This window comes from Manis javanica, chromosome 16 (genome assembly GCF_040802235.1).
Source record: "Manis javanica isolate MJ-LG chromosome 16, MJ_LKY, whole genome shotgun sequence".
Taxonomy (NCBI): domain Eukaryota; kingdom Metazoa; phylum Chordata; class Mammalia; order Pholidota; family Manidae; genus Manis; species Manis javanica.
In genome coordinates, this window is record NC_133171.1 from 59,419,200 (window position 1) to 59,447,176 (window position 27,977).

General features: G+C 49.1%; 1 protein-coding gene across 1 annotated transcript; it reads right to left on the bottom strand.

Moving 5' to 3' along the window:
• Window positions 1–553: 553 nt before the first annotated feature.
• Window positions 554–12,880, bottom strand: LOC108383654 (MHC class I polypeptide-related sequence B; the record flags this gene model as incomplete). The annotated part of the gene is given in 8 exon segments (XM_073225002.1): window positions 554–3,754; window positions 4,300–4,632; window positions 4,635–4,766; window positions 4,768–4,787; window positions 5,407–5,470; window positions 5,472–5,923; window positions 5,955–6,273; window positions 12,740–12,880. Coding segments are annotated over 7 exon segments (1,248 nt in total), but the record flags the coding sequence as incomplete, so codon positions are not given.
• Window positions 12,881–27,977: the final 15,097 nt, after the last annotated feature.

Consider the following 27,977-nt stretch of genomic DNA (forward strand, 5'->3'; position numbering starts at 1 on the left):
AGTCAAAGCTGAGCGCACATGTCCAGGTGAAAACTCATGACCCAGTCCTGCTTTAGGCCCAGATAGACCCAGAAAAGCAGAGTTTCTGGCCTGGCCACACCTCCTTGATTCTCAGCCTTGGGAGATTTTGGAGACGTAAGACATATTTAAGTGTCTGTCACACTCGATGGACGGGGATGTAACGTGGGGTGCTACTGGCATCTAGTGGGAGAGGTCAGGGATGCTGTTAACACTCCTCAATGCATGCGACAGCCCCCTTAGCAAGGATTTTCTGGCCCAAAGTGTTAATGGTGCCAGTGTTGAGAAATTCTGCCCTAGAGGTAAGTGCTGCAATGTCCTCACATTTCACAGATGGAGAAACTGAGGTAGCAAGAAAGACAGTGCGAGTAAGAGCAGGGCAGTGAGTTGAATCCAGGCCGCCTGGCTGTAAATTCTGTGCTCCCCCAGATCCATCTGGACTGAGGCGCTGGACAAGGATTGAAAGCTCAGCGGTGGGGCCATTGTAGTCTGTTGGCGCCACCTGGTGTTATCACTGGACTTGTAGCTTCACAGGTTCTGGGGAAAGAGATAAAAGAAAAAATGATCATTAACAGCAAAGAGTTAATTGGGGGGGGATATCATTCTGTCCTCTCAGAGATACTCCCTCCTCAGACTCTCCAGATTTTAGGGCTTGACTTGGGCTCAGGGAAAATAATGCCCCACTTTCCTCCATCTCACCACACTTTGCCCAGCCCTTGCCGATCTCCCATGACTCCATCCCCGTCACACCTACCTCTGCTCCCATCACCCACCATGCATCATGTTCAAAAGGCCGCAGGACTAAAGGACAACATCCAGGAGTGGAAACCCAATGTTCTCCCCTCCTCTCAAGCCCTGACCCATCCCCCACACAGCACAAGGCCCCCCTGAAAGAGAGGCCCCATCCTCGCCCAGGGCCAGGAGTGGTCACACACACAGTTCCCTCTCCCTTCGCTGTTAGGCCTCCTTGCTGGCCCTGCTCAGCCACATGCACTGACCTCAACCTGCCAGCCTGTGGCGGACACAGGTTTTTCTAGACTGGGCCTGCTGGTCACCTGAGCTTCCTGGTGGGCTTTCCAGTTAGGAAATTAAACTCAAGGATGGATCTCAAGGACATCATGCTGGGTGAAGAAAAGTGAATCTCCAAAGGTTACATACTGTAGAATTCCATTTGTTTAACATTCTCCAAATGGCAAAAATTATAGTGGTGGAGAACAGATTATTAATTACCAGGGTTAGAAGAGGGGAGAAGGAGGTGGGTACAGTTTTCCCCTTATCTCTGCACTTAATCCTTCCTCAACCTCTCTTTTGGCATACCTATAAAAGGGTAGCACAAAGGATCCTTGCATGGAACTGCTCTGCATTTTTGCTGTGCTGATGGTCTCATGATCCTACACATGACAAAACTGTGTAGAGCTAATTATATACACACCGACATACACACACGTGTGTGCCTATAAGACTGGTGAAATCTGATTAATTTTATCAGTGTCAACTTCCTGCCTGTGATATTGCACTCGAGTTAGGCAAGATGTTACCATTAGAGAAAACTAGGTGAAATATACACACAAAACTTCTCTGTATTATTTCTTTAAAATGCATGTGAATCTACAACTATCTCAAAAAATTTTTTTAATCTCAAATTCGAAATGAGTATGAGATGTAAACAGATGTTTCACTCGAGAAGATATACTAATAGCTTACAATAAGCATACAGAAAGTTATCAACATCATTAGTCATTAGGGAAATGCAAATTAAAACCATACTGAGATACCACTGCATACACATCAGAACAGCAACACCAAAAAATACAGAACAAAATAAGTATTGCCGAGGATACAGAAAAACCGCAATCCTCATACATTGTTGTGAACGTGTAAAATAAAATAGTAATTTTTGGAAAATGTTTTGTTGGATTCCTAAAAGGTTAAGCATAAACATACGGCACAGCACAGCAATTCCGCTTCTAGATATCTGCCCAAGAGAAATGAAAAACATATGTTCACACAAAGACCTGTACATGGAACTTCATAGCAGCATTACTGATTATAGCCAAAAATATAAGAAACACTTTGAAAGCACATCAACTGATAAAGGGGTAAACAAAACATGGTCCATCTGCAGTAAAAAGAAAAGAACCAGGGATACACATTACAAAATGAATAAACTTCAAAAACTTCATACCAGAAGCAAAATAAGAGTACATATTGTAGAGTTCCATTTATATGAAATGTCCAGGAAAGGCAAATCTAGAGAGAAGAGTAGCAAATTCGTGGTTGCCGGGGCTATGGGTGGATGGAGACTGAGTACCAATTGGGTCAGAGGATGTCCTTGGGGTGATGGAAGGGTTCTAAAACTGGATTATAAGGTCTATAAAGGTCCTAAAAATTATGGAATTACACACTTACACCACGTGATCAAATGATTTGTAAGAAATATGTATTTGGTCATTCAGATGTCCAAAATCTATTTCTCAGATATATTTGGTCTTCATCCACAGCTCCTGAAAACACTTCAGAGCCATAAAGGTGAAATGGATGTCTTGTTATTAATGAAGATGATTCTAGACCTACCCGAGGGCAAGGGCTCGTTGCCAGGAGGACCAACTATGTGATTGGATTTTTGGTGAAGGGGAGAGACTGGAGGTTGAATCAGCCAATAGCCAATGACTTAATAAGTAATGAAGCCTCCATAAAAACCCAAGAGGACAGTTTTTTGATCCACTGTTTTCGTAGAGCTTCCAAGCTTGGGGAACCAGAACACTCCAGGTGCTACCAAGCCAGGCCCCAAGTTCCATGAGGATAGAGGTTACTTTGTTTAGGACCTCAACCTATGTAACTCTTCATCTACCTATTGATTGGTATCCTTTATATATCCTTTACTAAATACCTAAGTGTTTCCCTGAGGTCTGTGAGCCATTCTAGTAAATTCATCAAAGCTAAGGAGGGGGTCTTTGGAACCTTCAGTCAGTCAGGAGCACAGGAAACAACCTGGGGCTTGCAACTGGCATCTGAAGTGGGGGTAAGAGGCAGTCCTACAGGATTGAGCCCTTAACCTGTGGAATCTGATGCTATCTCTAGGCAGGTAGTATCAGAATTGGTTTTAATTCTTGGATATCCTGTCTCAGAATTACTTGGGGTTGATAAGGCCTGTTGGAATTGGGTCCAGGAACCCCTAAAAGATACTGGGTGAATCTTCTTTCAAACAATCAGGCTGTGGAGCAAAAATTGTTTTCTGCTATCCATTACTGCAAATTCACTCTGCACTGACCACCCTAAGATACAAGAATTCCTTTGATAAGGCAACTTCATGGTGCAAGAGCACTGGCCAAGTGTCCCTCTGTAAATGGTCTGGGCTGTGCCTCATGAGGGGCTGCACTGGAAAAGACTTGGAGGCAATAACTAGAGTCCTCTGCAGAATGGACTGGTGTCCTGAAATGGTCAGTGCAGGTCTGCTTGCCCGTGTTTTCTGAAGGGAAGCACCGAGATGAACAACAACACATCATGGGAAACTTCAAAAGAGTGCAGGCTAGGTGTGACTCAAAGGGTAAGAGGATCCAGTTCCTACAGGAGAATCTGAAGAGCCACATGGTGGAGAGATGACCAATATCTCTGCCCAAAATTGATCTGCCTGTCAAGAGTCAGGGCTCCCAAGGCACTTGACAGACAGTAGGTGCAGCACCATGTGGTGACACTGTATTTGGACATCTTGGATAATTGTCTTGCTTCCTTATAGCTGCAGGGGAAATTAGGGGAAAAGGAGGAAGGAAGACAGACAAAAATACCATATGGACATCAGATTGTATTCCACACTACTATCCACTACTTCCTAATTCCTCCCCAGCAGATCTCCACGATTTAATCCCCTTGAATATCCAAATTCATTTCAGGCCTCACCACTAAGTACAATGATCCCCAAGAGAGTCCATCAAGACAAACCCTGCTGAATCTGAAATGAAAGGACTGCGATCAGCCACGGTGGAGCCACAGGCTCTCCCTGCTGTTGGCTGAGCACTCTCCTTGCTCACTGGCACTATGGAGAGGCCCAGGCTGAAAATGCAAGATTCTTGGCTTGAGCCTAGGCTGCGTACATAGGTGAGGGGCATTTGTGGAGGTGGTGCCCCCAATTCCTCTCATACCTACTTCAACTTGCACCTCCTGTTACACTCCAGAGAGCAGGAAGTAGGCAGGACATCTCCACTCCTGCCCATAGGGCACCTCTACTCCTGGCTGCAGCAGGAGATGGAAGGATCTTCATACCTGGGTGACCTGGTTCCTCACCTGGGCTGTCCTCAGCTGGTTCTCTTCTCTTTGCACACCAAAGGGCACCCACAACACCCACTGTGACAGCAAGAGCAGCAGCAGCCGCGCTCACAGTGATCTACCCACTCCAATGCACCAGTGCTTTTCCTGCAAAAGAGCCTCATTGTAGGTGGGACACCCCAGAGCCACAGGCCTGCTCTCCTCTTCCCACCTGCCTAGGTCAGCCTGGGCTCACCAGAGGGCACAGGGTGTGCGCTGTTCCACGTAGCACATGTACCTTGGGTCCTCTCCCTGGCGAATGCTTATGGCCACCCAGGTCTGACAGGTTTCATTCCCACCAGGCAGGACCCCCCGCCCCCAGACTGCTGGGTGTCCTGGCTCAGGGGTTCCTCATCCTGAAACCAGGTCAGGGAAATGTTCCCGGGGGAGAAGCTGAAAGCCCAGCACGTCAGGGTGACCATGCCCTCACAGGCCTGGCTGCATGTCAACATTCACTGCCAGGGGCACTGGGGAAGGAAGGGCAGAGCAGTGAGACACGTGGCCAAGCCCTGCTCCTGATAGCAAGACGAGACAAGAGTGCTGCTACTCCCCACCTTCCGGGCTCGGCTGAAGCCGCGGTGACCCCACACCTTTTCTGAGTCTGTTCCGCACCCTGGGGCCCAATTCCTTTGGGAATTTTTAGACTGGCAGGAGATGGGCCTGGGCCTGGGACTTCACTCAAATCCACATGTTGATGCTGAGCAGGGGGATGTGAGGGCTGGGCTCCTGGGTCCAGGACAAGGAGGGGACTCTGTGTGACAGACATGCCAGGCAGAGGGGAATGGTCCCCAGTCTGAGGACCTGTTGAAATTGGGTCCAGGAACCCCTACCCGACACCAGCCTTCCCTGGCTCAGCATTCTGTTGCCGGGCCACTGCTTCCCTGGATTACTGTCACAGGGACAGTTCATTTTCCCCCCCAACCTTCATGTCTCTATCCAGTGGCTTTAACAGGACAGGCAAATCACAACACAATATGCCACAGAACATATATGCTTCCAAGGTACAAGTGGTTTCCCCAGGCAGAGATGGGTGCGGGGAGGCTCCAGGGCTCTGGGGGAGAGTAAGGCCCTGCCACAGGGTCATACCCGTTCTCTCCGAGAAGCCCATCGAGGAGTGCAGATGTCTCTGCAGGCTTCCACAAAGCTGTCCCTTGCACATGGGCTCAGTAGTCCTTGCTTTGAAAACCATCTGTGTCCCAGGACTTCTGGATTTCTGAAGCCAATGTCTGGACTGACGACCAGATCACTGACCACCCACGGGTCTTTGGGTGATAGGAGAGGAAGGGCTCCTCATCGTAGTAGAAATGCCTGAAGCTCCTGGTGCTGCTGCCAGGCTGGATCTCACAGCCCCAAATCTCCTGGAGGGCATGTGGGCCTGCCCCCACCCAGCAGTGATTCTCCAGTCCCTGTGCCCCCTGCCCTCCTTGCCCAAGCCAGAAACTCCCACCAGAGGGGCCCTCTCTGCTCTCCTCCATGCTTCCCCTGCACTGGCTGAGTGAAGGCCCCCTGTGCATGGAGGTCCTCAACCCCACTCCTAACCCCCTACCCAGGCCAAACCCAGTGGAAAGAGGCCCCTGCTCCCTGCCCCAAGCTTTCCTGAAAAGGGCCTCACATCACTGTTGCCCTACTCTCACCTCTTTTCAGAGTCTGCAGGGCCATGATGTCTGCTAGAGCCATTCTGAGGTCCTTCCCCATCTCCGTCAGGGCCTCGGTCTCTGTGTCCCATGTCTCAGCTCCCAGGACCGCTTCTGCCCACGTCCTCCAGGGCTCAGCCCTGCCTTTCCCATGCTCATAGTGCAGGAAGGGCTGACCATCCAAATAGCCCTGAGCGACAAACCTCAATTGCACAGACCCATCCTGGGACAGTGCTGTGAGGTTATAGCAAAGGCTGTGGGGTCCTCGGTGAGGATGGGAGAGAGGGAACTGCGGCCTGCAAGTCACTGCACAGCAAACCTGTCACACAGAAAGCTTTGCTGTCCTCAGCTCAAAGTCCAGGGGATGCTGAAAAGGCACATGTATGAAGTGACAGGACCGCAGCTTGCATACCAGAGACTCAGCGAGGGGAAAGGGGAGGCGACTGAGGAACAGCAGAGGGGAGATGGAGGTGGGCAAACGTGTAGCCTGTGTGCCTGGAGGGGGAGGCACGGATCCTAAGGGCGAGGTCCGGGGAGAGGTGGGCCTGCAGGGGGCAAGGGAGAGGCATGAAGGCCCAAGTGAAGGGGTGGTCTTGTCAGAGGGAAGGCAGGGACAGAGAGAAAGAGGGGTGTGAGGATTAGATTGTGACCCCAGGGAGTTTAGGGTGGACCAGCACCTCTGGGGCAGGTGAAGGTGTGGGCCTGGGCCAGAGTAGAACAGTGGCATGGTGAGGCCTCAGGTGGAGGGACATGCCTGTGTCCCTGGGGAGAGGCAGTGACAGGGGTCCCAAAGAGTCAGTGCAGTGCATCCAAGGGTCGTCTAGGATTAAAAAGGGGGATGGGTGAGTGAGGGATGGAAGAGAAAGTACCATTTAAAAGCCCAAGGCAGGTGGGCAAGTTGCATACCTTAGGGAAGGGCCTATGTGGTGGGAGTGCTGGGGAGGCAGGGCATCCCCCAGAGAGGGTTAGGGGTAGCCGTCCAGCTCAGGGAGGGCAGTGCTAGGAGAGGAGAAGGCCCCACTATAGAAAAAGGCCAGGCCAACTAAGCAGCAAAAACAGGATTGTGGATATAGGTGTACAGGGTATCAGGAGTGGGGGCCACTGGGGTCTAGGAACCAATGGTGGAGTGGGTGGCAAAGGCCAAAGAGCACTTTGCAGGTCTGGAGGGGTGGAGAGGTTGGAAGGGCAAGAGGCAGCAGAGCCCCTAATGGTGACAGCCTGGGACTGGGAGTCAGGGTACCCCTGGGAGAGCTTGGATTAGGGAGCAGACAGGAGAGGGGGCTGCTCAGAGTGAGGGCAAGGGCGGGTGGTGGGAATGAGGGCTGTGAGAGATGAGAACTTGGTGAGAGCACCAGGCAGGTGGGGATGCAGGGGAGGAGCAAGACAAGGTGCTGAGTTGGGAGGGATGCAGAGGAGCCAGGGAGACAGGAGTCCAGGCTGGAGAGTGGAGACCTCCTGAAGGTGAGGCTTAGGATGAAGGAGTGGGCCAGGGGTGCTGCTGAAAGGCCCAGGGGAAGAAGAGTGAGAGCAAGCCCTGAACTGGAGGGGAGGTAAGAGGATGGGGCACCAAACCAGGGGACATATGTGTCCACAAGGGGGTGTACACTGCACCTGAGGGCTCCCTTTGCTGAGGACAGGAGGGCAGAGGGGATGGGAGGAGATTCCCCTGGGCAAAAGACACCACCAAAATATTTGAGTTCAGGAAAGCTGGGAGGAGGTAGGAGCCATGCCAGAAAGGCTGTTTCTAGGCAATGGCAAAAAAAAAAACAAACACAAAAAACAGGTGTGGGGGGCATACTAGAGGGGATCAGAGAAGAGACAGAGGAGTGAACAGCAGGGAGGGGGGTGGGCAAAGGGCTGCGGGGAGCATGAGATGGCAGGGGAGGAGGCAGGAGAGAATCTGGAAAGAATTAGAGCCAGGCTGGGACAGTGAGAGGGGAGGGCAGGGAGTCACTGGAAGCGTCCCTTGGTGATGAGCCTTCACACTTCACACTCCTCCACCTCCAGTGCTCAGATCAGTAGGATCACCTTTAGGGCTGGGCTCTCCATAGAGCCCATGGACACTACAAAACGGGGCCTGGGGAACTGAGCCCTTGAGCACTGCCTACCAGGAAAAACATCCTGCTCCCGAGGCAGGACTGGGGACAGGGACAGAGCTCAGAACACAGCGCCAGTCTGCGGTGAGGATGGTGCTCAGGAACCTGGGAGCGCACCCCAGCCAACTGCTGGAAAGTGTGTTCAGAGCCTCACACCCCCAGGGGCCCTTGAATGCCAAGCACGGGAGGCGCCCTGGAGGCAGCCCGGTTCCCTGAGGTGTCCTACCACAAGAGAGGAGCACCAAGGCGCGGAAGGAGAGCAGAAAATTGGGGAGATGGGGATGCGAGACTCCGAAGAGAACTGAAGAGATTGGAAAAGCAGGCTTGCGCTGTGGCGGCCACAGGATGCGTCCAGCCCCAGCCCCACAGCCGCGGCACTGTCATCGAACGGGGAGGATAGACTTTTGAGGGACACTCACCAAAACCCTCCCGGACTCCTGGAACCTCCCCAGCCTCCTGACAGGCCCACGACTGCCATAAATCCCACTCACCGTCCGAGGTCCCCAGAAGGGTCAAGAGGGCAGCGCCGGCCAGGAGCCCCAGGACCGGGCACAGCCACGTGGCCGCGACTCTGCCCACCACGGGCGCGCAGGCACCGCAGAGCTCAACTGAGCCGCGATAATCTGCCCCGCAGCCTGGAAAACCTGGCCCTTGCCTTCACCGCTCCTTTTGCACGCAATCGGGAGCAAGGAGTGCGGGCCACGGACGTAGCAAAGTTACGTCCCAGGAAGCCCGTCTCAGGAAGCCCACGGCGGAGCGGCAAAGCAGAAACCTTCTTTGCTGGGTCCGGCGACAGCGCCGCCAAAAAAGGGAAGGCTAGGAAGGCCTGCGGTTTCAGGTTTTTGCGCAGGGAAGTGAGACTGCCTGCGGGCGGGCGGGAGGACTCGGAGCACCGAGAGTTCAGGCTTCGCCTCCAGGCAGTCCTGGAGAATCCCCCACCCCGCTCACGTCCTCCAAGCGCCGTGGAGCCTGCCTCTCCCCGGACATAAAGTTCTCTCTCCCACAACTCCTCCCTCAACCGAGCAAGGTTACTGGCAAGCTCACCGGAGACCGGATTTGAGCTCTATTTTCAGGTTTCAGCCAACTCTGTGTCTCTGAAGCAACTTCCTCAGTTGAATCACCGAGCCTCTGAGCTCCCTTAGGCCTTTCAGCCATGATGATCTCCTGCTGTCCCAGTGACTCCAAGATCGGACAGGGTCTCCTTCCTGTGGCCGCAGCCTGTAGGTGCGTACATCCCCCAGGGCCTCTCTGTTCACCCTAGGGCATCACAAGCCCTGTGAGGCGGCTCTACACCATCACTCCAACACCAGCGTGGCGCCACACTCCTTTTCAAACCTGTCTTTGGACACTCACACCTCTGGGGCCAGCTGCCCTCAAGTCCAGCAAATCCCACGTGGACACAGCATCTCTCTCACACACAGGCCTCTCCCTTCCCCTAGTTCTCTAAGAGTATGGCCATCCCTAATCCTTTCTGATCCCCCTTTTCCTGCCTTCTGGACTCAAGGCAGCAATTCCAAGCCCTTTTCAACCCCACAGCCACTGCCCCAGTCCAGGCTACCATCTGCCTCAGCCTAAAAAACTGCAAAGGCTTCCTAACTGTGGTGCCCTGGTGTCCACAGCTGCACATCCACTGAATGAACACATGCTGCCCGCACCCCACCACCACCCTCTCAGCCGCCACCACCTCTCGCATCACCCCCTTTTCTCTGGTGGTGTCACCCCCAGGAGCAACAGTGGGTCCCCATCTCCTTACCTGTCCCCCAGGTGCCACTGCTCAAGCATCTCCTTACCCTGGATTGCACTCCCCTCTGCCTTCAACCCCTCAGACCTACTCATCCTAACAAAGCATTTCCTTAGATGGTGGTGATGGTGGCAACCTCACCATTATCCTAAAAGCCACCAAAGTGTACACTTCAAAATGGTGTATTGTGTGGCATATGAATGATATGTATCTCAGTAAAAACATTAACTCTGCAATAATGCCCCCTTAAAAGCTCCTTCAGCTGAAAGCAGTGTCTTATCCTCAACAGCCATCTCTCAGTCTTTGAACTATCAGCCTGTGGTCCTCAAACTTGGCTATTAGGAGACCACCTGAGAGTTTTTACTATCTCTATGCCCAGGCCGTGGCCAAAACCAACTGAATCAGCATCCCCCTTGGGTAGGACCTATCTGTATCTTCTAAAGCTCCCTCCATGTCTATGCCAACGATGCCCATGGTTTGAACCACCCTGATGTACCAAGCATGCCCTGCCTTGAAGCACATCTTACCATCTTATGCTCCCCATTAGTCGATGAGCCACTCCAGGGTCAGAATTGTGCTCATTTCACCTTTGTCTCCCTGAAAATGCTTTTCCAAAGTTGACCTCTATCATTACCAGCCATCCCACTAAGACCCTTATCCTATACTTTTTCTGTGGATGGAGATGCCATGCATCATAATGTTTTAACAATTTCTTCGATTTTTCACCCACTTCAGTTGGTTACTTTGACCACCATAATTTATTTACCTAAAGTCAGGGATTGGGTCCAGTCCCATTCTCAGGGAGATTCATCTCACTGCTCAAGGTCACAGGAGTAGTGAGCGTGTAGGGAGAAGAATGAAACCAGCTCTCACAGCTGGTCCAAACCCTTTCCTCCAAGATTGTCAGCCCTCCTTGGGGGACTTCCTAGGTGTGGCAGCTCAGCACCCTGCCTCATTCAGCCACCTTCCCCCACAACACACACACTCATCCCACCCCAGAAAAGACTTTCAACTCAATACGAACAAGATGCTAGGCTTGTTCCAAGGCATTCAGAGATGGTTGGATGAGAGATGGAGCCAATAATACTCTTTGTGGGGGTAGGAGAGGCCCTGGCGATCTAAGACTCCAAATTTGGGGTGCTCTCCAGGATCCAGGCCTGGCTGCCCCTCCCCACCAAGCCTCCCAGCGACTCCTCTGTGCAAAGCCCTTTCCCTCCCCCTCAGCCTGCTTTCAGCCCCCCTCTGCTCTGTCCCATAAACTATTTTTCTCTCCCCATTCTTGCCTTTGGAACCCTGGCCTCACAAGCATAGGGGCTTCTTTGGCCTCCACCGCTATGCCCAAAATAGAAACGAAAGGGCCGCCGCGCCCGGGCTCGCTGAACCCAAGATGGGGCTTTGCTGGGCCTCCGGGTGCGCTTTAGTCCGCTGAAAACAGGCAAGGCTGAAAATCACCTGTACCCCAGTCCTAGCCTACAGGAAATAAAAGGCGTTCGTTGACAGAATCGGAGCAAAGGCGCTCAGGGGCAGAGTGGGAGGCGGGAGCTCCATTTAGCTTTCTGGGTCTCAAACTGCACGGCGGTTGCATCTACCAGTGAAAACGCAGACCTGCCCGGGGCCACTGAAATCCCGGTCCGTGGGTCTGGAAGGGGGCCTGGAATCGGACTTATTTTAAACAGCGTCCGGGGTGATTCCGAGGCGAGTGAATAGGGAAATGCTTCTCCCAGCGCGGTCACCACGGGGCCGCCCCCAGATCCTGGGATCTGAAAACACTTCCTACAGCCTCAAGTCACGCAGGGAGGAAAGAGCCCGCCGCCGACGTTCCTGTTCGAATCAAAAGCAGCCACTAAGGATCCAGGAAAAGTCCACTGAGGTTTTGCCACGTCCAGGGAGGCACAGAAATAATTTAGGCTCGGTGTGAGCAACCACACAATAGCAGTGGGGCCGGGTAGCCCTTGACCGCTTACAAAATGTCCAGCGGGCACTGACGCGCGTCTACCCCTGATCTGTCCCAGGGACACAGGCAGGCTGTGGGCCACCAGCTCCAGTACATGGGGGATAAGAGGTCAGGAGAAGAGGAGAAATGAAGGAGGTAAGGGGAGAAGTATTGAGGAAAGGAAGAGAGAAGAAGGAAATGGGGAGACTAAAGGCGAGGGGAAAATAAAATTTAGGTGTCATTTTATTCTAATTTCTAATTTTAGTCTTTACGGAGTTTGGTCAATTAATAACATTTTGCATTAGCCGTTTAATCTTTCTCGCTCTGTCTCTTTCTCTGAATCCATAAACAGGCCGCTATTACTGTTACTGCAGGACCACTCAAGAAGAGATCTTACATCAAGACCGTTTGCCTCCAGATATGTCAGCGTGTCTGTCAGCAGCAAGAACATGGTGCCTTGCTGTTTGTTTTGTTGTTGTTGTTTACATAACCAAAGTACAAATTTCAAAGAGGGTTGTATTTCAAAACCAACCTCATTGGAACATATTATATATACGATATGATGCATCGGTTTGAAATGCAGAGCTGGCTGAGTTTGGGCAACTATACACACCCATGTCCCCACTACCACCGTGCAGATGTGGGACATCCCCACTGAAGGGTCCCCACCAGTAAGATGGCAAACTTCTGGCTTCTCTTCGGGGTCCTCAGTTCCCGCCGGCGCCACCTGAAGCCCAATCACCTCTCGCCCCCCTCCCAATCCCAGCACCTAGCCAACAGCCAACAGCCCCGTAGAAGTGACACCTCAATCAATTCATGCCCCTTCCTATATAACCCAGCACCTTTCCCTAATAAAGCGGAACTCTCCGGTGAATTGCTGCTATGTGTCGCTCCTTTCCTTTCATTGGTGCCGAAACCCGGCAGACGGGACACCCCAACTGGGCCCCGTCTTCCCCCGACACCAGCAGCAGCTTGCCCTCGTCCTCTTTTTCCGGTGCTGGCTCGTCACACTCACCACTCCTCTCTGGCCTTTAGGTAAGTTTTCCCCCCAGAGTGGGCCACTCTTCCCCGAGCTATCGCAGTGCCATTGACCGTGATCCTCCGGCAAGGCCCTGACGCTCGGGGATGAGGAGGGAACGCTCCCCGCCTCAGGCCTTCACAGCTGCGGTGGACCCTCAAGCCCCTCCTCCAAAAGCCATAAATCCCCGCCTCAAGCCTTTACGGCTGTGGCGGACGCTCAGGCCCCTCCTCCGACAGTCATAAACGCATTCACCGTCCCTTCAATCAGTGCTGAAACTTTTTAAGCAAAATTTCCCCGGGGTGGGCCACTCTTCCCCGAGCTATCGCAGTGCCATTGACCGTGATCGTCTGGCAAGGCCCTGACACTCTGGGATGAGGAGGGAACTCTCCCCGCCTCAGGCCTTCATGGCTGCGGCGGACCCTCAGACCCCTCCTCCAAAAGCCATAAATCCCCGCCTCAAGCCTTTACGGCTGCGGCGGACGCTCAGGCCCCTCCTCCGACAGTCATAAATCCCTGCCTCAGGCCTTCACGGCTGCGGCCAACTCTCAGGCACCCCCCTCCAACAGCCATAAACGAGGTGACTCCTTTGTGGATGAGAACGCTCCCTTTTCCCCCCCTCCTCCTTCTGCTCCGTCCGCCGAAAACGCCTAGCGCTAGGTACCTCGTGACTCCGGCACTCTGCCTTCTTAGGGAAGTCTGGGTGACGACCCACACTTCCTAAGAAATTCCGACTCATATACGAGTTTCCGCAGACCACCAGGTATCATCGGGGACCTTTGTCTCCTTGTGGTCTGCTTCCAGTCCGAGGATCTCTGTTCGTCTTCCCCTGTTTGTCTCCTCTGTCCTTCAGCCTTGGGAGCCTCCTCATCCCTCCCTGAAAGTTCACCTCTTGAATGCCTGCTTAAGCATCTGGCTACCCTCTCCCTGACGCCTGATATAAAACCAAAACTTCTCCGTAAATATTGCTCCCAAGATTAGCCGACATACCCCCTAGACAATAACAACCAATGGCCCGCAGGAGGATCTCTTGATCCTAACATCACTCGCGATCTTTTTAACTACTGCCAGAGCCTGAAAAAAATGGAAGGAGATTCCCTATATCGAAGCTTTCCACCTCCTCCTCCCCCAGCCCCCTCCCAAGTTCTCCTAGCCTGCAAGCCGCCCCTGCAGAAGCCTCCCGTTCACTCCCTTCCCCTTCTTCTCCTACAACAGCCCTTCTCCCTTCCTTCCCCACCATCTCCTCCCCCATCTCACCTCCTCCGCCTTCGTCCCCCGCAGATTAAGCCTGAGCCTTTCAGCCCCCCCTTTAACTAAGTCCCAAGGGCCTCCTCCGTCTTTGCCCTCATCACCTGTTTCTCCCCTACGTCTTTGCCCTCATCACCTGTTTCTCCCCTGTTAGGGACCGCCTTTGTCTTCTCACATGTTTGTAGGGAGAATAGGAAAGCACCTTCCCCCATGTCTGAACGCAGCATGGGAAAGCACAAGCTAGAGAACAACCGGTGCAGTCCTTAGAAGTTATCTGTCCACAAAAACATATCTTGCCAAGACTCCTCACTCTGAAAATAGAGAGACCTTGAAGATGTGTAGAAACACCGCCCCTGCTTCTAAATATGCTATTTCCCCACTTGCCAATGTGGCAAGAATAGAGAACAAAGACATTCCATAAACAATTAACTGGATCCCTGCTGTAGCTCAGTTAGTAGAGCATGGGACTCTTAACCTCAGAGTCATGAGTTCAAGCCCAACTAAAGCAGCAGAGGCAAGCAGCTAGGCTGCAGGCTGGCAACACGTGGGTCTGATTCTATCTTTCTTTACTTTCTTTGCCCCCCTTCTGCACTTCAGGACCTACTCGACTAAGCGCGGCTAGACCGCGTCACTCCCCCACAGACTGAGCCAGAACCCTTCAGTCCCCCTCAGACTCAGTCCTGAGAGCCTCCCAAAATTATCACCCCCCTCCGGGAGGTAGCAGAATCCAAAGGCATCGTGCGCGTTCACGTCCCTTTCTCCTTAAGAGATCTAGCCCAACTAGAGAAACGCCTAAGTTCCTTTTCCACTGATCCCATGACATACATCAGGGAGTTTCAATAGACCCTCCAGTCTTACAGCCTCACACATCATGACATTTTCATGCTCCTGGCCAGTACTCTCCTCCCTGAAGAGCATAGACGAGTTTGAGACTTCGCCCAAACGCACGCTACCGAAACCCACAGGACTGACCCCACCTATCCCCCTGGCCCCACTGCTGTCCCGGAACAAGACCCACACTGAGATTATAACACCGCCATGGGTCTTTGCTCTCGAGATATTTTTGCCTCCTGCTTAATAGCAGGTCTGAAAAAGGCAGCTCGTAAAGTAGTCAATTTTCAAAAGCTCCAAGACATAATTCAAAAGAGAGATGAAACCCCTCCGAGTTCTTAGACAGACTCACTCAAGCCCTATTACACTATACCAGCCTGGACTCAGAAACACCTGAAAGAAGACATGTCCTTATGACATACTTCCTAGCTCAAAGCTACCCCGACATTAAAGCTAAACTCAAAAAGTTGGAACAGGGCCCCACTACCCCACAGACTGAGATCCTAACAGTGGCCTTTAAAGTCTTCCATAACCGGGAGGAGGAGAAAGAATGCCGTAAACAAAAGGCTGATCAGGCCAATTTCCAGATGTTAGCCCAGCTGATAAAACCACAACCTGGGCGCCCCTCTACAAACAAGCCCCCCCAGGAGCTTGTTTCAAGTGCGGAAAAGAGGGACATTAGTCAAGGGCGTGCCCCTCCCCCAGATCTCCTACCACCCCATGCCCCAGATGCCACAAAAAGGGCCACTAGGGGTCTGATTGCCCAACCACCCGAAGGGGAGGCTGGAAGAACAACCCCCATCCTAAGCCCGCCGTAGTAGGGCTGGCAGAAGAAGACTGACGGGGCCCGGGGGCTTCTCGCCCGACCATTTCCATCACCAAACAGGAGCCCAGGGTTACTTTAACAGTAGACGGTCGCCCCATCTCCTTCCTCCTAGACACAGGAGCCACCTTCTCAGTCTTGCGAGAATACCGGGGCCCTACTACACCAGCCATTACTCCTATAGTCGGGGTAAGAGGTAAACAGATTTTCCCATTAAACCCCCCCCCCCTTTATGCACAATCCAAGACAATCCCATACCTTTCTCCCACTCCTTCCTGGTTATGCCCCAGTGTCCCATCCCTTTACTAAGATGGGACATCCTTTCCCTCCTCCACGTTTCCATAACTATATCCACTCCCACAACCCCCAGTACTTCCTTTCTGATGGCCCTCATAGCTGACGACCCCCCTCTACCCAATGAAAGCTCCGGTTCTGCCCTCATACACCCTGTAAATCCCAAAGTTTGGGACATTACAAGCCCCTCCGTGGCCCTATGTCCCCCTGCCTCTATCAAATTATGTGACCCCTCTCAGTATTATCTGTCAGGCCCAATACCCCCTAACCACTTCAGCCCTCATAGGCCTCCAACCCATCATTCAAGCAGACCCACTCACTCCCCATTTAATACCCCCATATTAGCTGTTAAAAAAACCAACGGATCTTTCTGCCTTGTCCAAGACCTTCGCCTCATCAACATAGCCATTGTCCCTATCCATCCCTTAGTTCCAAATCCATACAGCCTTTTATCGCAGATCCCTGCCTCAGCATCCCACTTCTCAGTCCCAGATCTCAAAGACCCATTTTTCTATCCCTCTAGACCCCTGCTCCCATGATTTTTTCATCTTCACCTGGACGGACCCATACACAAGACATTCTAAACAACTCACTTGGACAGTTTTGCCACAAAGCTTCCGACATAGTCCACATATTTTTAGACAGGTCCTAGCTCAGGACCTCAAACAGTTTCATCATGATCACTCCAAGTCCACCTTATAATACACAGACAATCTTCTACTCTGCAGTCTCTCGTGAGAACAGTCTCAACTTGACACTGCCCTCCTACTTAACCTTCTAGCTTCCAGAAGTTACCGAGTATCCCCCGTCAAAGCTCAAATCTCTTCCCCTTCTGTCACTTACCTCAGATTCCTTCTATCTCAACAAAGAAAGTCCATTACCTTAGACAGAAAATAGCTCCTCTCTGACCTGCCCATTCCCAAAACCAAGACAGAAATCCTTTCCTTTCTAAGCCTGGCTAGATATTTTAGAACGTAGATCCCTAACTTCTCCCTGCTCCCTGTTGGCAAGACCCCTATACGACCTCAGCAAGAGCCCCCCTAAAAAACCATTATCCTCCTCACCCCGACACTCCTTCATTAAGCTCCGTCAAGCCCTTGTAGAAGCCCCAGCTCTCCATCTTCCTGATTTGTCGAAGCCTCTCATTATACATTCATGAGAGGTCCAGTCAAGCTCTAAGAGTCCTAGGCCAATATTATGGCCCATCCTTTGCCCCAGTAGCTTATCTCTCCAAGCAATTAGACCCCACAGTTCGGAGATGGGCCCCCTGCCTACAAGCATTAGCCGCTAGACAGCTCTTGCAGAAAGAAGCTCATAAACTGACATTCAGGGCGCCCCTTACCATTCTGTCCCCACATCACCTAAAAGATCTCTTAACCTACGAAAGTTTACAGACTCTCCCTCCCTCCAGACTCCTCACCTTACTGTCCTCTTTCCTCCAAAATCCCATTCACTCCCTTTGCCATCCATACCCGAATCATGACTTTTTCCTCCTTTACTGCTCTCTTGCTTTTTTCCTCATTCCTATTGTCTTCCCCACCACCCCAGCCTCCTTTGTATGGCGATTCAAAGTCAGAGAGACTTACACACAGCATCAAACAAAAGTTACTGCCCTCATTGCCACACCAGACTGCCCTCTGAAAAGCTGCTCTGAGCCTTTATACCTCCACTTTCCTCCCTCCACCGAAGTGTTCACTAGCAGCTACCCTTATTCTCCCTACCTATGCTTCCTCTATGACCAAACACAAGCCTATTGCAGGCGATGGCCAGACACCTATAAGAGATGTCCCTACTGGTCTTGTGCCATTCACTACATGAGTAACTTCCAGTACCCACAGTATTACTCCTCCAACCATTTCATGAAATATCCCAACGGCTCATTCTCCTTATCAATCCCAGATCCCTGGGACTCTCGATGGGCCGCCAGAGTCACAGCCTCAGTTTACTACGGGGGTCCTCGACCCCTCATGGTACCCTTCATATCTCTCGAAAGTATGTTCCCTCTCATTCCCAGATCTCTCAAGTTGCATCAGATAGCAGACATTCCGAAAAAGTCATTATCCAAACTCTTGATAGCGCCTCTTCATCTTCTTATCCCCACCCCTCTTCCCATTTCTCCTACTCTTCATTACAGCTCATTCAGGACACCACCATCTTTCTCAACCACACCCTTAACACAGCCAATTGTTTCTTGTGCGCATCACTACAGCGCCCACTGCTGGTCGCCGTGCCCCTTAATATTTCCAACTACTCCTTCCATGCAGAAAGACAACCCCTCTGCCCCCTGGCAGACATACCCCTATGGGAACCAGAATACGCAGATAATCTCACCATCCACCACTGTGTAAGCCCAACTCCACCCCCCTCCAGCGCACTTCACTGCCTCTCTATCTACACCCCTACCTCCGGCTCTAAGACTTTTACGCAACTGGGACACTTCTTTTAGTGTAATAGCAGTCTTTTCAACTCACTGCCTCTCAACTCCGATACACCCTGCATTCTCGTCACCCTAATCCCACAGTTAATACTTTACAGCATGGCAGAATTCCTTGAGCTCTAACCTCCCTCGCCCTCGCGCACAAAAAGAGCTGCTTTCCTTCCCATCATGGTCAGTAGCTCTTTGATCACCTCAGCCATTGGGGCAGGGTTTTCGGGAGAAGCCTTGGGTCACTCTCTATAGGCAGAGATCTCAACGCCAAACTTGAGGGAGCCCTGACATCCACTGCTGATTCTCTAGCCTCTCTCCAAAGACAGGTCACTTCGCTAGCTAAAGTCACCCTTCAAAACCGGCGGGCCCTAGATCTGCTTACAGCCGAGAAGGGCGGCACCTGCGTCTTCCTCTGGGAAGAGTGCTGCTATTACATCAACGAATCCGGCATTGTAGAAACTGACATTACCAAACTCACCGACCTTGCCTCCAGTATCCACTCTGCTTCCAATTCCAACCCATTCTCATCAATACTAACAAACCCCCTCCTCACCTAGCTCTGGCCCATTGCAGGCCCCATAATAATCATTCTTCTTGCCTGTCGCTTCTTACCCTGTATAATAAAGTTCATCAAATCCCAAGTCAGAAAAATCTCTAATCAAGCTTTCAACCAGTTTTTACTCAGGAACTACCAGCCTCTGGCCACAGAAGATCCCTCACCCTCACGTGACCTCACCACATGCTGAGATGGACCCCTCTCTCCGCTGGAAACTGTTCCTGGAAACAATGGCCGCAGACGCCTAGCTCCTGACACCCATATCCTCTTAGCACCATTAGAATCAACAGGTCCTCGACCTATAGTTACAAAGAACCTTCATTAATTTCCAACCTGAAGAAGTCCACATCTACTCATCCTTACTGTGGGGAATCCTATCAACCCTTTCCTCCCAATCCTCAAACCCTCACTCCCTTCTACGCCCCTGTTCAGCAAGAAGCAGTCAGAGAGAAAGCAACGTCCACAAACCCATAGAGGAGAAAGGGGAGAATGAAGGGTCCCCACCAGTAAGATGGCAAACTTCCGGCTTCTCTTCGGGGGGGGGGGTCCTCAGTTCCCGCCGGCGCCACCTGAAGCCCAATCACCTCTCGCCCCCCTCCCAATCCCAGCACCTAGCCAACAGCCAACAGCCCCATAGAAGTGACACCTCAATCAATTCATGCCCCTTCCTATATAATCCAGCACCTTTCCCTAATAAAGCGGAACTCTCCGGTGAATTGCTGCTATGTGTCGCTCCTTTCCTTTCACCCACTGTTCCCAGAGAAAAGCCATGTGATACATCTTATGTATCCATTGTAAGGATGAAGATAGATTCTAATGTATTGCTATGAAAAGATGGGCCCAACACACTTTCAAGCTTTGTACAAGTCAAGAACAAACTGAATTATAATGCCACTAATACCATTTACATACCACACGGCTTACATCAAGGAAAACCAGACGTTTTCCCACCAAAGGTTTGACAGTGGTATCTCTGGAGACTGAGATTACTTGGTGACTTACAGGCCCTCTGCTGTGTTGGGAATGTATCTTTTAGTACAAATTTGAATTTCTATGGGTCAGGGAGAGAGAATCTCAGTTTTGAAATATAAAACCAAACCCAAAACCCAGTAAGTTACAGGTTTTTAAACACCGAAGTGTTCATTAAAATCCAACACCAGATCCTTTCTCTTTTCAGATCATCCATCCCATTTTCGTAGCACTTAATCTTCTGAAGCGCTTTTGAAGGGGGTGTTTTTCGTGGATAGACTGACATACAACAATGACAATGAAAGGCACGTGCCACAATAGAAAGAAACTCAGAATCGAGAGGGGACTAGCGGCACCTTGTGGCATTATACTGCACCGCGCTGGAAACCTGCATTGCCGCCGGGGCCTACCGTGGGAGAGAAACTGCACCTGCGGGTCTGAGGCGCAAACCGGCTCCGGGCCTAGGGGGCCCCCCTTTGTTCCCTGGACGGTGGGATGGCGGCGGGGCTGCTGGGAAACTCGGGTTTGGGAGGCCAAGGAAGGAGGGGCGGAGGGGCGGAGGGCAGGCGCCAAGCCTCGGGTCCCTGCCTTGGTCCCCTTCCGATTGGCTTTGCGTAGGAGGGGAGGAGCGGTCCTGGTCGTGGTCGGGAGGAGGGTTCGGAGACCCAGTTGCTCCCAGCGACCACTGATGAGTTTAAACTGGGAGGTTACCGTAAAATTTATCCTTTGAAGAATAAGCTCCTAATCTCCCATTCCGATTTGCTTACAAAGTCCATCCTATCACAGAAACAAACTTCAGGCCTCCGCGCAGTGAGGCTCTGGGCTGCAGGCCTGCTGCTGTCAGGCCGGGCCGTCTCCTCCTGCACTCCCCGCGCTCCTCACAGCCCCACTCTGTTTCGTCTCTGCTTCCTCAGCCTTCTCCCCTCCCCAGACCCACCTAGGAGTGCCTCTCACCTTCTTCAAAGACTTTCTCCTCCTAAGGGCAAACTCCCCAAACTTCAGGTAAAAAAACACAAAGACCACTGAGAGAAACTCCGCAGGACATCTGGGGCTTTCCCTCTAGACCACCGCCCCTCACCACCCCGCCCCCCAAGCTCTATGTGTAAATGGGAGTCAACGTCTAGGAAACCTCCCCACCTTGGCAGCGCATGCAAGAGCTGGTTATGTGCAAGATGCCAATAAATGGAAACACATGCTGTGCTCATGGATAGGAAGAATTAATATTGTCAAATTGGCTGTCCTGCCTAAAGCAATCCACAGATTCAATGCAATCCCTATCAAAAGAACAACAGCATTCTTCAACGAACTAGAGCAAATAGTTCTAAAATTCATATGGAACCACCAAAGACCCCGAATAGCCAAAGCAATCCTGAGAAAGAAAAATAAAGCTGGGGGGGATTACCATTCCTGACTTCAAACTCTACTACAAAGCCACAGTAATCAAGACAATTTGGTACTGGCACCAGAACAGTGGAACAGAATAGAGAGTCCAGATATTAACCCAATGGTCAATTAATATATGATATAGAAGCCATGGATATACAGTGGGGAAATGACAGCCTCTTCAACAGCTGGTGTTGGCAAAACTGGACAGCTACATGCAAGAGACTGAAACTGGATTACTGGCTAACTCCATCCCCAAAAGTAAACTCGAAATGGATCAAAGACCTGAATATAAGTCATGAAACCATAAAACTCTTAAAAGAAAACATAGGCAAAACTCTCTTGAATATAAAGATGAGCAACTTTTTCCTGAATGCATCTCCTTGGTCAAGGGAAACAAAATAAAAAATGAACAAATGAGACTACATAATGCTAAAAAGCTTCTGTACAGCAAAGGACACCATCAGTAGAACAAAAAGGCATCCTACAGTATGGGAGAATATATTTGTAAATGACATATCCGACAAGGGGTTAATATCCAAAATACATAAAGAGCTCACATGCCTCAACACCCAAAAAGCAAATAACCTGATTAAAAAATGGGCAGAGGATATGAACAGACACTTCTCCAAAGAAAAAATTCAGATGGCCAACAGGCACATGAAAAGATGCTCCACATTGCTAATTATCAGGGAAATGCAAATTAAAACCACAATGAGATATCCCCCTCACACCAGTTAGGATGGTCAACATAGAAAAGACTAGGAACAACAAATGCTGGCGAGAATGCGGAGAAAGGGGAACCCTCCTATACTGCTGGTGGGAATGTAAACTAGTTCAACCATTGTGGAAAACAGCATGGAGGTTCCTCAAAACACTAAAAATAGAAATACCATTTGACCTGGAATTCCACTCCTAGGAATTTACCCTAAGAATGTTGGATCCCAGTTTCAAAAAGACATATGCACCCCTATGTTTATCGCAGCACTATTTACAATAGCCAAGATATGGAAGCAACCTAAGTGTCCATCAGTAGATGAATGGATAAAGAAGATGTGGTACATATATACAATGGAATATTATTCAGCCATAAGAAGAAAACAAATCCTACCATTTGCAACAACATGGATGGAGCTAGAGGGTATTATGCTCAGTGAAATAAGCCAGGTGGAGAAAGACAAGTACCAAATGATTTCACTCATCTGTGGAGCATAACAACAAAGCAAAAACTGAAGGAACAAAACAGCAGCAGACTCACAGAACCCAAGAATGGACTAATAGTTACCAAAGGGAAAGGGACTGGGAAGGGTAGGTGGGAAGGGAGGGAGAAGGGGAATAAGAGACATTACAATTAGCACACATAACATGGGGGTGGCACGGGGAAGGCAGTATAGTACAGAGAAGACAAGTAGTAACTCTAAAGCATCTTACTATGCTGATGGACAGTGACTGTAATGGGGCATGTAGTGGGGATTTGATAATGGGGGGAATCTAGTAACCACAATGTTGCCCATTTGATTTTATATTAATGATACAAAAAAAAAGAGCTGGTTATGTGCACATGTGCCTTTAGAAAATGGAACAATATCAGATCAGCGGATGGCATATACCCTTCAGTCCCCAGAGGCTTAACGGAACGGACTCTGCATTAGGGAGGAGGAGGAGATAGGGGAGTCCCTGATTCCAATTGTACTGATTACTCCTACACAAAGGGACACTGAAAGGTGGTGCAGGGCAATATACTTCCTCCAGAGACCAGACAGAGCAGTCCAAGCCACCATGGGTGGATGTCAAATTCTATCAAAGAAATACCAGTATAACAAAAACTCCACATCATACTTTAAAGCCCATGCAATGACTCAAATAGAACCAATATCAGAAACCCAAAACCCTAGTTTAGGTGAGATCACTGAAGTTAGCTGTAAGGCTTTGTGTGACCTGTATGTATAAAAAAGGACATCTACATCTTGTGCTGCAACCTAACAGCCCCTAGGTCTTGGGGGTACCAAAAGAACATTCTCTTCTGCAGTGCACAGTGAGGCCATATTCTGAGGGTAGATATGGAATCTCCTTGGATTCCTGAAGTTTTCACACTTACTCAGTGACTCTGTAGATCTTGACTTCATCTTTAAACATCTTGGAATTAACTTGCTTTGACTTTTTAAGTGTGAACTGGAAACTCTTCCTGAAGCAGGAAGCAAGGGAATGACCTTGAGCTATTGCCCCACCTCGTGGCTCTCTTGTGCAATAATCCTAAGAGATTTTGAGCCAACAAAATCCATGTCTAGGTGAGCAGTAGACTCCATTGGCAAATGTTCAGATTTTCCAATTTACCTAGTAATATTCTAGCTTTACCCTAGTTTTAACATTTTAAAGAATATATTTTCATTGGTGTTGATTTTTAAATAATTCATGTATATTCATTTCACTGGGTTTGTTGCAGGAAGCCACCTCAAGTCAGCTATGGAATTAAGGCAAGTACATATATGTGTGGTTCTCCACTGAGTTACTTCAAACACCATCTTAAAAATGTATCAACTCTGAATCCAATCATTTCTGACACCTTTACTACTTCCACTCTAGAGTGATTCTCTCTACAGCTGTAAACTAGGTGAGCCTTCCAGCCAGGCCCTCTGCTGACTCTCCTGTCCTGTTGCCCATTACCCACTAACAGACAAAGTGATCTTTTAAAATGCGCATTAGAACATATGCTCTCCACTGCCTCCCACATAGCCCTCAGTCTTCCTTTCTCAGGCCGTGTGAAATCCCAGTCCCTCCCCTCTGCCTTCATATCTTTATGATAGGGTCCCTCTGACCTCCCTAGCCTCATCCTCCCGCTTGCATGCTGGCTCACTCACTTGCACTCACACCAGCCTCTGGACCCTGCCCGTCCTGTCTCAGAGTCCCTGCTGTGACTCCTCAGATGCTCCACCTCACCAGGGACCCACATGGCTGCTCCTCCCACCACTCACTTCTCTGCTTGTGTCTGGGGATCAAGTCCTAAGAAATATTCTGTCCAATAACCTGAAATGTACATCCTGCCATCCTCCACCCCACCAATCTTCTAGCCTAGGCATAGTTTTATTCACAACAGTTATCACTGCTATCAGAATAACTGCTTTTATTTGTTGTCTCATCAAAATACATGTTTTTAAAGCAGGGACCTTACCTAGATGTCATCACTTGTACCCCCAAATCTAGAACAGTCCCTGTACAAGGTAGGGGCTCAATATATATGAGTCGAATGAATGAATATAAGCCAATGTACTGCTTTTGAGAAGCAATTTGATAACATGTATGGCAAGCCTTAAAAATGTTCATGCCCTTTGACCCAGTAATTTCTATTCAAGAAATCTATGTTTTAAAACAAAATATAAAAGGATATTTAGGTAAATGGATATTAATGAGACATATATAATGATGAAAAAATATACAGAAGAGAGTTATTATATCCTTTTTTGGAAATAGTATACAACTGATAACAAGCAGTGTTTAAGAATTTGTAATATATAAAATCACTTATTGATAATAAAGTTTTCAAAAGTAAGATTCAAAATAATTCATAAGTGTGACTACAGCTACTTAGTTATGTATAGACATGCACATGCATAGAAGACAGCTGGTGGGAACTTGCTCCAGGGACCACTTCACACTGAAGCCTGAAGATCTTAGTGGAAAAAATAAATGATTTCCTATCTTTCTGCATGTATACATGTTTTGTATTGTCTGTGATTGAGCAAGTTTTACTTTTCTAATAAGATAAAATAACTATTTTAAAGGTTTTAAACATTTGAACTAAAACTTTAATTTTAAACGTCCAAGTTCTCCTTTCCATCTCAGCTTAAGCAAAATCTCTCCTTTGAACTTCACTGGGCAGAATCCCTTTTCCAGAGGGAAGAAATGAACTCTTCTTCTACAGTCCTTGACCCACCCTTGGGTTATAGGGGTTGGTGAGCAATAAAAGTAGCACTAAGAATACCATCAATTTATAGATTACTGATTGTCACATATTTTAATCCCAGCATATCTGGAAGAGTAGGAATGGATTAATTCATTTTCACAGCTTGAGAATCTGAGTCCCTGAGATTTGTAATATCTGGCATTGCTTTTCCAAAAATGTTGACTTGAGGCTTAAAGGACACTTGACCTCTGGGAAGCCCACCTGGGCATGAGCCACACAAGGCTCCATGATGGAGGGAAGAACCATGCTAGGGTAGACCCCAGGGTTCTTCCCACTCACAGATGGTCCACATCCAGAGGCAGAGAGAAGAGGAGCCGAGGTGAGAATCAGCTCCTTCCTTCAGCTGCGTGTGATAAATGGATGGGGCCACCTGAGTGTTGGCCACTGAGGATTATCCCTAGCATTCCTGATTTTCTCATTTTTCTCCTGAAGACCCCAACACATACTAAAACTATATTTATTTATCCATACTATAACTATATATATTTATCCAGCAGACTTCTATTTAAAAATGCAAACATAACTTACCTAATGTTAAGGCCAATCATTGTCCCACCCACTGACTCGTTCCAACTGGGTATTATAACTTCCGCTGAGATTAGTCTCAGGGTTGCTGCTGACCATTTGGATACAAGACTGAAATCATTTGGAGATTTGGACTTGGCTGATTGGGAAGGCCAAAATGGTAATGTTTTGCTAATTGGGCTTTGGGGAGGGGATAGAAGCACCTGATGAGAGAAGAGAAATGAAAAGATTCCAAAAGTAAACTTCAGTAGCCTCTGGGACCCAACAAAGGCATTTGAAAATCTCTCTGCTACTTTGGCTTGCAGTTTCCTGTTCCAATTCCCTGTCTCATCAGAAACAATTCATTCATTTGGCAAACATGCATTAAGCACTTAGTATGTGCTTCAGGAGGAACTGGGGCTGTAGAATCAAACCCTCCCTGCACTCAAGGTTGCAAGCCATAGATGGTGGGTAAGGCATTTTTAACACAAAGAGTAAGTACAACATGCATGCATGTTGTATGGACATATATGTAGACCATCAACTTTGACCAAGGAGTCACAAAAACCTCATAAAGGAGACAACATGTGAGCTGCCATTTGAGATGTAAGTGGGAGTCCAGTAGACCCAGAGGACAGTGAACATGGCCCAGAATCCAAGACATGAATTTCTTTGCCTGGGCCAGGCCAGGATGTAGACTAAACTAAGGGCTCAAATGCTTCCTGGCAAGAAAGTATTTCCTGACATCTAACTATTCAGAAATTGCACCTCTAAATACTGAAACTTGAGAGAGAGAAAGCCTGATTTGAAACACTCAGTTCTGTCAAAAGGTTTATTATACAATTCAGAGTGCTCGGCCTCCACCTCTGGAGTTTCTTACTCAGTAGGTATTGGGTAGGACCTGAAAATTGCATTTCTAACAAGTTGCCAGGTGATGCCCATGCAGCTTGTCCTGGGTACTTACTTGGAGAACCACTGCCTTAAGCCAGTCTGGTGTGGTTTCTAATATCAGAAGAAGCCTGGATGAGTTCTATGGGATAGGATAAACTAGACCACACCTGGCCCATCCTGGAACCCCACTCCCATCCCCAAATCCAGTTTTTAACTGCCTTGGGGTCCCAGAAATAGTAGACACCCAGGCAGGGACCAGACGTGGAGGTCAGAGAGGCGGTCCAGAGGCAGTACTTTATACGCAGCATCTGGGGCTGTCTGCAACTCCACAGACTGGCTCTTATCCCGTCAGGTCCTTTCTACCCCTCACAACAGTGGCCCCCAGCCTTGCTGTTTGGACCTATGATGTAAGGAGGGGAGCTCTGAGTATACTTTCTGATCCAAAGATAGGGCGACATAGTCTGACAAGTATGAGAAAACTTGCTGAAATAACAGAATGGGCTAGTGATGATGGCCCTAACATTTTGGCAAACGACTTCAATCTAGTGTCTCAAACTAGACCTATTTATTTTCTATTGGGACCTTAAATTGAGCCCACATGGACACTAGAGGGCGTCCCGAGATTGCTGAAGCTACAAGCATTGTGTCCAACTACCTAAAAAACATCTGGACTGGGCTTTGCCGCTTAACCCAACCAAGATGTGGTGGATTTCCTTGACCAAACAAATTGCGTTTGTTGATTAATCATGCCTTTATTTTACCTCTTAAGGAATGAAAGACAGATAAGAAAAGGAAAAGAACAGATTTTAAAAGAAAACACACTGCATTAAAATGGTAGTAAACATCCTTGTTCAAGGAATGATGTAATTGTTAGATAATTTTGTAGACTCTTAATGAAGGTAAAAGAATTATTTCTATCAGGGTTTTAAAAACGTTTTTCATTTTGAGTTTTTCGGTTTCATTTGGTTTGTCTCCATTGGAATTGTCTTTTATGTTTTGATTTCGTTCAAAAATTGAAAGCTCCAAAGAGATGTCTCTTTTCACCCCTGACCCATCCCCAAAAAGCAACCACTGATATTCGTTTCTTGCTTATTCTTCCAAAAATATTTTATTAATTTGCAAGCAATATATATATATTTACTTTTCCTCTTCATACAAAATTAGACATATGCTTTCCTGCACCTTGCTTTTTTATCCTTAACAAAATACCATAGAGGCCATCCCATGGAGATATATCAAGAGTGTCCTAAGTTTTTAAAAATAATTTTCATGGTACTCTATTGTATAGATATGCAATGCTTCTTAACCAGTTCCCTACTGAAAGACATTTGGACCCTTCCTCCCTCC